Raw genomic sequence first — 12920 nt, forward strand, 5'->3', positions numbered from 1 at the left:
TAGGAGGAGATAAATACCTCGCTCTTTATGCTAAAGTATTTTTAGTAATTTCAACTATTTATTCTACGGCCTTTCTGATTCAGGGGTCATTCTTAAAGAACCGGCACAAAACTTACGATTTAGTGTAAAGAGCGAGGTATTAACGAGGGTAAAAACCCCCTCATATACATAATAAAAATTTAAGAATATAAAAGTTTGTTACGTAAGTTAATTCTTAAGTTACGTATATTTTTTACTAATAAAAAAATTCGTTAAAAATTAAAATTTATAGTTGCCTTTTTGTGTAACCGAAAAATTGCATGGCAACTAGGCCTCCTTCCCCATCCCTTATTTCTCAAAATCGTCTGATCAGAACTAAGAGAAAGCCATTTAGCCAAAAAAGGAATTAAAATGTAAATTTCATTTTAATAATTTATGTGTGGAGAGCCAAAATCAAACATGCATTAATTCAAAAACGTTCAGAAATTACATAAAAAAAAACTAGTTTTTCTAACTGAAAGCAAGGAGCGACATTAAAACTTAAAACGAACAGAAATTACTCCGTATATGAAATGGGTTGTCCCCTCCGCAATCCCTCGCTCTTTACGCTAAAGTTTGACTCTTTACCACAATTCTGCTTTTTAAAACAATTAATAGCTTTAGCATAAAGAGCGAGGGATTGCGGAGGGGACAATCGATTTCATATACGGAGTAATTTCTGTTCGTTTTAAGTTTTAATGTCGCTCCTTGCTTTCAGTTAGAAAAACTAGTTTCTTTTATGTAATCTAGCAAAGAGATGAATTGGACTATTTCTTTTTTGTACACTTCACTAATTTGAAAAAAAAAGTTCAGTGTAAATATTGGTTTGACCTTACTTTCTCAACTTTGAAAAATTTAATTTAAACAGCCGCATCATTTTTAAACTTCTTATTGAGACCATTTGAGCTAGAAGCTTGATTTTTCTTCTTTATTTTGTACTGCTACTAAAGGAGTTACAGCTAAAGGGATTAGAAAGATATAGAAACCGAAGAGTTTTTTCCACGTTATAAGACTTGAAGTAATGTTGCAAAAAATAAAGAAACCGTAGTTTATTCATCTTTCATATGAAGCTCATCTATTGATATTTACGTTTTAACGCAGTGGTGGGTATATTACCTTTTGTTGAAATAAGAATCAGGCAAGGATTTGGAATGTGTATTACCGGACCTCCTGTCAGTGAAATCCCTCTTCATAGGCTCTGAGGGAGGAGGGAGGCAATACCTGTGGTAAACAAAAAGACATAAAAATATAAATAAAAACAGGAAAATAAGATATTTCCATTGAAATTTCTTTTTTTTGTTTTATTTTTCCTTGGAGTCAACCCAAAAATAGAAGCAAGTTTTGCAAAATAAAAAACAAAATATGAATCCTGGATTTATTATAGATAGCAAATTCTCAACCTTTGTTTTCAAATGTTTGTTTCATTATCTAAGTAAACAAGACAAAAAGTATAAACTGATTTTTTCCATTAATTTAGCATATTATTGCTTTGATCGACTTGCAATGTACAGGTTCTATTTGCTAACAATTCTTAACTTGGCGTTATCTCTCCCATTTGGTAAGCCTTTCAGTTACTTTTAGAACCTCAGGTGACTTGAATTCTAGTTTTACTTTTGAGAGCTCTTTTCTTTTTACGATACCACTTCAAATGCCGCCACTAGTGGCAGTTATAATACTGCTATTTGTAAGATAAAAGAAAAAATACAACAACTTCCTAGTTGTAGTTCAGGCAAGATAACTCTATATAGATAGCTATATAGTTCTACTAGGAATCAATACTTATTATTATTATGTCAGTGGCCATCCAATCAAGAAGTGATATTCTAGCCACTAGCCACATAATAGGAGCTAGTGGCATAGTTGGAGATGTTTCCCTACCCCTAGTCTAACATTTAAAATACACATTTGTTGATAAACAAATGTAGTAAATAATTCAAACACCTAAGGAGCCTTTTGAGCCACGCAACAATCCGAAATACCCAGTTTTATTTTGCAATTTAAATGCTTTGTATTTATCGTGTTGTAACTTTATTAATTAAACGACTCGTCATGAGAACTTGTCTTGGTGACATATTAGCTTGGAAACCAACTTTCATGGACGAGTTAGTCTTAACACATTGATAGAACAAAGGCCGTGAGGAATTTACTTCTTTGGACAAAGTTTTGTAGATAAGTTTTGGTGACTAGAATGATGATGATAGCATAGAAAAATCAGAAAGATGATTATTGCAATGATAACTATTTTAACGGTATTATTTTTCACGTTATTGAAGCGAAAGATCAATATGAGAAGGTATTACTTAGTATAAGTAAAGTAGATCTACGTTGCTTGGGCAACATGAGGTGTTGCGGCAACCTTTGTTCGGCTTCGCCGAGTAAAGTGTTGCGAGAGCAACACTTTGGTTTTGTTTCCTCGCTTCGATTAGACGCTGAAGTTGTTAATCCGTAAGGATCTTAAAATAAACTAGCAAAAGTTCCAAACCCCTCATCGCTGAAGATGATTGTAGCCTAACAGCCGATTATTACTTACAAGTCCCCTACATGTCTTACCACTGGAACCAAATTGGTCTTACCATCAAATACAACGGAAACAAAAAATAGGTACACCAACTAGTAAGAGTTGCGAACCCCTCATTGCCGAGGATGATTATGAGCTAACAGCCGACTGTTGCTTACAACTCCCCTATATGTCTCACAATTGGTATCGGCCTATTTTTGGTTTCAGTGTGTACCTTACTACTGAAGTTGTCAACCCCTTTAAACTTTCAAACTGGTATATCTCATGAAGGAATTTTTGTACAAAAAAATGGATTACATATACTTTAATCAGCTCATCAAAAGCTTTCGACTGCCGTCGAAAAAAAAATCTATCTGTCTTAGTTCAAAAGTTGACTTTTTTGCCGTAGGCCAACTTTCTAACGTCATCACTTAGAAAGGAGCAAAGGATAAACTCTAATTTCTTTAGCAATGAGAGAACTTTTAAGGTTTAAGAGGCACATCTGATACCATTTCTCTACCGCAATCCCAAGTGCGAAAAACTGAATGATAAACTCAGCCGAAATCACGGCAGCACTTTCGGACCCGTGGGAAAATGCCGCTTTTTTGCTTCTCTAAATTTTTCTATTTATCACTCAAAGAAGATATATTGGCTGTGGGGCAGGGTAACTGTCGCATATATTTAACACTTATAGATTTTAGTCCATCTTCAATTTGAAACTGGTGCCTGCCTGCTTGCCTGCTAGAACGGAGCTTTCCACTCGAAAGCAGAAACATGGTTTGATGAAACGAAAGCTTGGCTGCATAACTTCAGATAGTCCTCTCTGACATAGGCTATACAACTCCTCTTCACTTCACACACTATAGGCTCTGGCTCAAGGACAAGCAAAAACCATCCTTTTTGGCCCCAGGCAAGAGTTCTACGAAGCTTTCCAAAATGTAAAGTCATATTCATCAATCCGGCCTAAGGTCCACACTTTCCGTAAAAACCGCAGAGGTTAGACCCTTACCACTTTCTAGGAATAAGCTGAAATCGGGGTGCTAGGAACAAAAAAAAAAAAAAAACCACGACAAAACCAAAGTGTTGCTCTCGCAACACAAATACTAACACAAAAAATATCTATTAATCACAACAGTGGTTTGACTATTCGTCGCCATCCTCAATGGGACGATCTGGTAGACTAGAACCAATTCAGGACGATGAAGAGAAGTGTCTTACTAGTATACATGAGCTAGAAGCAATCGTGACATGTAATTGAAAAACGTTTCAGTTGGTCTTTCTTAAAATTAATTAAAAAACGTTTTTCAAAAAGAGCTTTTCCGAGAAACGTAAGGAGCCGTATTAAACTTGAAATCAGCAGAAACTAGACCTACGTTGCCTGGGCAACGTGAAGTGTTGCGGCAACCTTTGTCCGGCTTTGCCGATTAAAGTTTTGCGAGAGCAACACTTTGGTTTTGTTTCTTCGCTATCGGTTAAATGCTGAAGTTGTCAAAACTATCAAAGCTTTCAAAACGGCATATTCAGAGAAGAACACAATCAGTAATCACATGATCAAATTCTTCAGCGTTGAAAAAACAACAGCAAAAGAATATCGGAAAAAGGGACTAAATTGAGTCTGCAGCCAGTTGAACTTTATCCTTTTCAATCGTAGACATCGTGACGGATGGAAACTTGGAACATTATCTTATATAATCTAGTTGGTATTATAAAGCTATCGGTAACTTTTCAGGATCAAATACCATAGATGTGCACCAATTTGCACAAATTTGTAGCCCCTCATGAACCTCCTCTAGCAACCCATTCTTGCTTACAAGTCCCTCTTCCGTGAGAGACAAAGAATAACACAATCAGTAATCAGATGATCAAAGGCTATTCCTCAGGGTTGAAAAAAAAAAAATATTGGAAGAAGGGACTAAATTGACTTTGCAGCCAGTTGAACTTTATCCTTTTCAATTGTAGACATCGTGACGGATGGAAACTTGGAACATTATCTTATGTAATCTAGTTGGTATTATAAAGCTATCTGTAACTTTTCAGGATCAAAATACCATCAGGGACCCATAAATTTCCTGTAATGACTCGCCATCCAGGATTGCTTATTATTGGATGGCGAGTCATTACAGGAAATTTATGGATCCCTGATTCCATAGATGTGTACCAATTTGCACAAATTTGTAGCCCCTCGTGAGCCTCCTCTAGCAACCGATTCTTACTTACAAGTCCCTCTCCCGGGATATACATCCAAGTTCACCGGAAACAAATAATGGGTACACCAACTAGCAAAAGTTCCAAACCCCTTGTCGCTGAAGTCATTGTAGCCTAACAGCCGATTATTACTTACAACTCCCCTACATGTCTTACAATCGGGAACCAAGTTGTTCTTACCATCAATTACACCAGAAACAGATAATAGGTACACCAATCAGCAAAAGTTGCAAATCCCTCATTGCCAAAGATGATTATAAGCTAATAATCGACTGTTGCTTGGAAGTCCCCTACATATCTCACAATTGGTATCGGCCTATTTTTGGTTCAAGTGTGTACCTTACCACTGAAGTTGTCAACCCCTTGAAACTTTCAAACTGGTGTATGTCATGAAGGAATTTTTGTAACAAAAAATGGATGACATATACTTTGATCAGCTCATCAAGATCTATCGATTGTCATTGAAAAAAAAATTCTATCTGTCTTAGTTCAAAAGTTGACTTTTTTGCCGGAGGCCAACTTTCTAACACCACCACTTAGAAAGGAGCAAAGGTTAAGCTCTATTTTCTTTAGCAATGAGAGAACTTTTAAAGTTTAAGAGGTATATCTGATACCACTTCTCTATTGCAATCCCAAGTAGAAAAAAAAGAATGGTAAAGTCAGCTGAAATCACGAACAGAAATGGCTAGAAACAATAGATGGCAGCACTTTCGGACCCGTGGGAAAATCGCACTTTTTTGTTCCGTAAAAACCGCACAGGTTAGACCCTTACCAGTTTCCAGGAATAAGCTGAGATCAGCGGCAAAGGAAAAAAAAAAAAAAAAAAAAAAAAAAAAACCTGGACAAAACCAAAGTGTTGCTCTCGCAACACAATAAATTTATATAATAATTTAAACAAAGAACGTTCTGATATTACTGCTAAGAAACAAATCAAACACAAAACGGAAAGAAATCAAATTAAATGATTATAGCAAAAATAAAGATAACAGGTACCAATACAGATTAATAAATACATCTTGAAACCAGTAATAATTGAATTGAATATTCAAGTCAAACTTAAACGAAGAAATATCACAACAAACAGGAGATTGGCTACTGCCCTACCCTAACCGTAAGAGTCTAAAGCCTGTTGCGTCATTTGTGTTTTATTGGAAACTATATGTGTCTTGAACAGCGTGCTTTTGTTTTTTAAAATATCGACAACAAACAAACAAAATATCACTATAATAATCAAGATGACTGGTCAGAACTAATGAACATACACTGAAAATTTATAATTTAGCTTGCTTCACCCTATTTCTGAGATGCAAGAATCCAGTTATTTAAAAATTTCTTTGTTTATTTAGGAGGAAAGTTCAATTCGAAGCAGTATCCTTGGGAACAGGGACCATATCTACAAGGAGATATCAAATTGACTGAAGAGCAGGCAAAGAACGGACTCATTAATGAACGTTACAGATGGGTTGATGCTACGGTTCCTTATGTCATAAGTGGTGACTTTAGTAAGTCCTTTAATCTCAAATACATCTAGAGATAGCATCGCTTTTAAAGTAAATACTTTTCAAATGATCTTAAGGGCCTATATAAACATGACAAGCGTGTACATATATTTTTTTTCGAGCGGGGAGGGGGGGGCTGTGAGTCAAATCAAAAAAATTATTTACTAGGTAATATGAAAAATAGTGCTTAAGGATTTGGGGGGTTTTCAGAACTTGGGGGTTCAGGCCACTATCTCCCGCGTCTCTACGCACGTCTTTGGCACATAGATAATACCAAAACGTAAAATACCTTATGTATTAATTGTAATAGACATATTGATGCAAAAACTTCTTGTAACAATCTGCTTTTCTAAATAAAGTATAATTATTAACAATTAACTATAGTCACCTAATATGTTGAGCCATTTTTTGATAAAAAATTTTGGTATTAATAGATACCAAACAGTTTGCGGATGCGAACAGTAAGTAAGGAGTGAACCGGCTCAATAGTAACCGAAACTCTAAAATACAGAATTTTGATACCAATAGATATGTCAAAAGTTTTATGTTCAACATAAAACGGGGTTTTATGTTGTTTTCAAATATGTAAGTTTCAATAAGTTTAATGCTACCCGTCAAAGGTTACAAGGCTGAGAAATATTGCCTGATTTTTGAACAAGAGGAAAACCCCCACAAAAAGTAATAGAATCTTACAGAAAATAACATCATAAGATTCAAGGTAAGAAAGATCACAACAGAAGAAAGATCACGGGCGGTGTTTAATTGTTTATTTTTTTGCTTGTTTTTCCCAGGGGTAGTCGTATCGACCCCGTGATCCTAGAATATCGTGATAGGGCTCATTTGAACGGAAATCAAAAGTTCTAGCGTCCTTTTTAAGTGACCGAAAAATTGGAGGGCAGCTAGGCTCCCTCCAAAGCTCTTTTTTCTCAAATTCGTCCCATCAAAATTTTGAGATAACCATTTCGTTTAGCATAATTAAAAGGCCCAATAACTGTGCCTTTGGGGATATCATGACCCTCCCACAGCCCCTTGGGAAAGGTCTTCAAGTTAAAAAGTTTTAGTATTGTTTACGTATAGTATTTGTTATTGGGAAGTATGCATATATTTTTCAGGGTGGGGGGAATTATCCGCTGGTGGGATTTTTCACGGGGATAATTTTCCATTGGGAGGGAGGTTTCCAGAGGTGAATATTTCACGGGAAATTTTTACACCGGGGGAATTTGTCAGAATTCCTATACGAAATCCTGCTTATGTCTTGTTTTTTCTTTCCGTCTCAATTTTACACGTGGAGATGTTAAGGGTAATTGTACGTGGTGATTTTTTGCCAGGATTGAATTGTCTAGAGAATAAACCCTTTGGAATCAGGGATTTTTCTGTGGAGGAGTAGCCATACCTCCTGGCAATATTTAAAAACGATCAGAAATTAAATTCAAAAAACAAGTTTTTTCAACTAAAAGTAAGGAGCACAACTAAAGCTTAAAATGAACAGAAATTAATACGCAAATGATGGGGTTACTCCTCCACAACACCTCTTTCGATACACCTCTGTCCCGATCCTTGCATATTAGTTAAATGTATTTGATTCATAAATAAAGTGAACTGAACTGAACTGAATCCTTTAATAACGACTCCTGTCCCCTCCGCAATCCCTCGCTCTTTATGCTAAAGTTCGACTCTTTGCCACAATTCTACTTTTTAAAACAATTAAAAGCTTTAGCGTAAAGAGTGAGGGATTGTGGAGGGGACAACCCATTTCACATACGGAGTAATTTCTGTTCGTTTTAAGATCTAATGTCGCTCCTTACTTTCAGTTAAAAAAACTAGTTTTTTTTTATTTAATCGTAGTAAGGAGTGACCCGGCTCTATAGTAAACGAAGCTCTAAAAATGGAATTTTGATACTAATAGATACATCAAAAGAATCAAATTTTTATGCTGATTTTAAAAATATAAGCTTCATCAAATTTTATCTTAACTATCAAAAGTTACGAGCCTGAGAAAATTTGCCTTTTTTTGAAGAATATGGGGAAACACCCCCTAAAAGTCACAGAATCTTAACAAAAATCACTCCATCGCATTCAGCGTATCAGAAAACCCTACTGTAGAAGTTTCAAGCTCCTTTATACAAAAATACGGAATTTCGTAATTTTTGCCAGAAGGCCGATCACTGGTGTGTCTTTATTTGTTTGTTTGTTTGTTTGTTTGTTTTTTCCTTTTCCCAGGGGTGATCGTATCAACCCATTGGTCCTGGAATGTCACAAGAGGGCTCATTCTAACGGAAATTAAAAGTTTTAGTGCCCTTTTTAAGTGACCAAAAAAATTAGAGGGCGTCTATCCCCCTCCCACGCTCATTTTTTTCCAAAAGTCGACCGATCAAAACTTCGAGATAGGCATTTCGTTCAACATAGTTGAAAAACCTAATAAATATGTCTTTGGGGACGACTTACTCCCTCACAGTCCCCGGGGGAGTGGCTGCAAGTTACAGACTTTGACAAGTGTTTACATATAGTAATGGTTTTGGGAAGTGTACATACATTTCAGGGGGAGTTTTTTTTTTGGGGGGGGGGAGATGGGTTTTCAGGGGAGGTGGTTACGTGGGAAGATCTTTCCATGGGGGAATTTGTCTTGGGAGAAGAGAATTTCCATAAATGGGGTGCAGGATTTTCTAGCATTATGTAAAAAAAAAACAATGAAAAAATAAATATGAAAAAGTTTTTTCAACTGAAAGTAAGGACCAGCATTAAAACTTAAAACAAACAGAAATTATTTTGCATATGAGTTGTTCGTCTTTTCCTGAATACCTCGCTCTTTACGGTGAAGTAATTTTAGTAATTTCAACTATTTAATCTACTGCCTTTGTGATTCAGGGGTCATTCTTAAAGAATTGGGACAAAATTTAAACTTTAGTGTAAACAGCAAGGTATTAACGAGGGGCAAACCCTCTCATATGCGTAATAAAAATATACGAATATAGAAGTTCGTTACGCAAGTTAATTCGTAAGTTACGTACACTCTTTACTAATAAAAACGTTAAAAATTAGAAGTTCTAGTTGCCTTTTTAAGTAACCAAAATATTGGAGGGTAACTAGGCCTCCTTCCCCACCCCTTTTTTCTCAAAATCGTCAGATAAAAACTAAGAGGAAGCCATTGAGCCAAAAAAAATTAAAAAATATCCAAATTTCGTTTTAATTATTCATTTGCGGAGAGCCAAAATCAAAATATACATTAATTCAAAAATGTTCAGAAATTAAATAAAAAAAAAGTTTTTTTTAACTGAAAGTTAGGAGCGACATTAAAACTTAAAACGAACAAAAATAAAATCAAAGTAGAAAGGACACTAGTCCTTCAAATCAAAATGAAGGAATTTGACCTTTTCCTTAGATTCTTAGACCCAACCTTTCTAATTTCTTAGACATGTCAATAGCTACCACACACAATCAATGTTCACATTCTGAACCTTGAACCTACACCATGCATTTATTGAAGAGTCAGGTGGGACACAACTATTTCAAACTTTGGTGTGAAGGAGAACTTGATCACAGAGGTAGAGCTATCAATGAGGTAGAACTACCAATGACCTATCAATGAAGAAACAAGACAGCCATGACGTTCCTTGGCATTGTTGCATGTTTTGAATTGACTAGAATTTGTAGAAATAATACAGGAGGATCTGCACCGAAAACTGATTACCGACAAGAATCCTCAAGTAGTCAGGAGGATATTCATGCAAATCCCAGCAGATATTTTCGACCCAAATATTTCCAAAGATCTGTCACCAGATTCTTGGATGGCTTTTCTAATATATCCGTCACTAAAATAAGATAGAAAGGACGACCTGTAGGGGTTTAATTGGCTGTACGGGTGTCAATATTAAAGTTTCACCAAACAGCACTGTTTTTCGAATTTGAATAGTGACAAATTAAATAGATAAATTTAAATAGTGACAAAGATTTCTTTTCACTGTAACTATAATCATGTAAGGTTTATTGAGTAAAGGACTGTGACTCGAAAGAAATGTACTTGTCTGGGAAAACCATTTAAATATACTTTCAAGTAAAAAATTGGCTGTAATAGGGACTAAGGTTCAATAAAGATCTGTTTGCAGAATCAAACCACAAGTTAGATATTTTCCAAATAAAGCAGACAAAATTTGAGAAATTGTTTTTATTATAAATCAATAACTTTAAAATGAATATAAAAACTTGCAAACTAAATCCACAGAATTTAAACTGTCTATTTTATAGTTATCTGGGAAGTGAAGAAATAGCAAAACTTGGGAAAGATATTTATTCTTTTGTTTTCTCATTAAGAAAAAACATTTTCTGACATCCCGACTCACTGTGCAGCGACTTCAAATTTTTTCTTTCTTAAATATCAAAAAGGAAAAAAGAGTAGTATCGGAGCACGACTTCTTATACAGTATTCTTCATAAGCTAAGTCTCATAATAAATTTTGAATTTGAAGGCTTGTCAACTGGAATGACACTTGCGGCATCATAAAGTAAACACGGATGGTTAAGAAAAGAGTAAAGATGCATAGACAGGCTTTTTGTTTCAAAATGCATTATTGAATACTATACGACTTAGGAATTCTGGGTATGTGGTGGTAAGCTCTGGAAGACCACTCAGGGATTGGCGTGCCTACCCGCAGAGTTTAAGAGTGATAGGTACGCCAAGGTGTCAACTTCTTCCCCTATTGGGGTCTCCACCACCCTTGCTGAGGTTAATCATGAATCTTATGAAGGCTCCTTATCTGATGAGGCAAATTCTGTCTTTGGATTTATTTTGTCCGCTGTTTGGACCAACTACCCATTGAGTCGGTATTTACGTAGTTTTCAAACAGAAAAACAGCTTCGAATCGGACTTCATTCCAGTAGACGACCAAACACGACCATTCTTGCGGATACGTTTACTGTTACCCACTGCAATGTACTTGGTTTCTGGTCCAAGTTGGATCACCTTCTGGATATGATGAATGAGATCTACACTTCTGTAATGTGTGCTCCCAAGACCAACTGAATTCTGGTGTCATTGATAGTGCAGTCAACATTCCTGGTTACACTCTGCTATGACTGTATTACAAAAACCAGATACACTCGACTTTTAGTGGAGGTGGGTTTGCTATATACCTTAAAATAACATCCCATTTTTGTCACTATCGATTCCTACAAATAAGGAGGTACTTTGGGTGAAAGTAAACCTACCAAAAAATTGTTTGTTATTGGTATAAGTCTATAAGTCTATTAGTACAGTTAGTAACCCGCCAAAGATGAAAATCACCAAAAATCTGGAAGATTGATTGGCATTTGTGAAGCAAAACTTCCCTAAATCAGGTGTAATAATCCAAGGGGATCTTTGCATTCATCATAGACACTTGCGGATAAGTTTTACGACTGATACAGAAGGCGTAGCTCGGCTAGATCTGGGTCTAGCTTATTGCCTAGAGCAGCTTGTTGAATTTGACACTTATATTGGCCCTAATGGATCATCCCGGCTTGATTTCTTCTTAAGTCATTATTCAGATTCCTTTGGTGTCGAAAGCTATCCTTTTGCCAGCAATCATGTGGCAGTTATGGCTCATGGAAATCTCAAAATACCTCCACCTGTAAAGGACGAGTGGATCATCAGGCAGTATAACTGCACAGACTTGGATGGTCTGCAAAAGATAAAGAAGGGGCAATTTACTAAAAAAGGATTAAAGAGGCCATTGAATAATTCGTCCCATCAAAAACGGTAAAAGTCCTCTCTCGAGATAAGCCTTGGTTCAATGCTGATTGTGGAATGGCAACACCAGAAAGTAGGCTCATAGAAATGGCGTTTGACTGAATCCGAAGAGGACATGGCTGTTTTGTTAGCGCTTGGAACGAGTCTGTTAAAGCTGCACGTCAAGCTAGAGCTGATTACAAACACAAGCTTGTAGAAAAACTGAAAAGTTCCCTGCAAAACGGTGATAGAGGGTTGTCAAAGAAGCTCTACCGTTATCTGAACGAACATCCATCCCTCGCTTCATTTTGAAGGGAGAATGCCCAGTCAGGCCAAGAAAAGGCAAATGCTCCTGCACAACCTTTTCAAAGGTCTCCTAACTTAATGATGCCAGAGCCTCCCCTCCCCCTTTCCACCACAAACAGATACGAAATTCACCGTTGTTAACATAACTATTAGTAAGATGCTCTAAACACTAAGCCAGCTGGATGTCACTAAAACTTAATGACCTGATACGATTCCCAGTCTTACCCTCAAAAGATGTGCCCCTAAACTCGCTGGTCCTCTTTCCTCTCTGTATAGAAAATGCTTTGCAGCAGGATCGATCATGAAAGCCTGGAAAATTGCTCATGAGGTCCCTGTTCCAAAGGCTGAGTACTACCTCACTAATGTAGGATCATATCGTCCAATAAGTCTGCTGTCCTGTGTAGGTAAAGCTTATGAAAACATCATTAATAAGATCCTTTACCAATACCTTGAGTCACATTTGTGGTCGGCAGATACTCAATAAAGTTTTCACAGAAAACGGTTTACACTGGACTGTTTGACTGCGCAGTATCAAGAGTGAGTTGAGCTCCTTTCTTAGGGTCACAATATTCGCCTTCTCTCCTTGTACATCGTCAAATCCTTTGATCGTGTATGGTACAAGGGACTTTTTTGTAAACTGAAAGCCTATTGACTTGATGGTCGACTATTTGAGGTGCTTGCTGACTTTCCTCGTC

General features: G+C 36.5%; 1 protein-coding gene across 1 annotated transcript in view; it reads left to right on the forward strand.

Moving 5' to 3' along the window:
* The first annotated feature begins 1467 nt into the window (after positions 1-1467).
* LOC136027532 (zinc metalloproteinase nas-7-like) overlaps positions 1468-12920 on the forward strand; it is a 56865-nt gene continuing 45412 nt past the window's right edge. Inside the window, exons 1-2 of the mRNA XM_065704883.1 lie at positions 1468-1576; positions 6067-6222. Of these exons, the coding sequence (XP_065560955.1) occupies positions 1522-1576; positions 6067-6222 (211 nt within the window). The 5' untranslated portion in view covers positions 1468-1521. The remainder of the gene's footprint in view (positions 1577-6066; positions 6223-12920) is intronic.

Source organism: Artemia franciscana, chromosome 5, assembly GCF_032884065.1.
Source record: "Artemia franciscana chromosome 5, ASM3288406v1, whole genome shotgun sequence".
NCBI lineage: Eukaryota > Metazoa > Arthropoda > Branchiopoda > Anostraca > Artemiidae > Artemia > Artemia franciscana.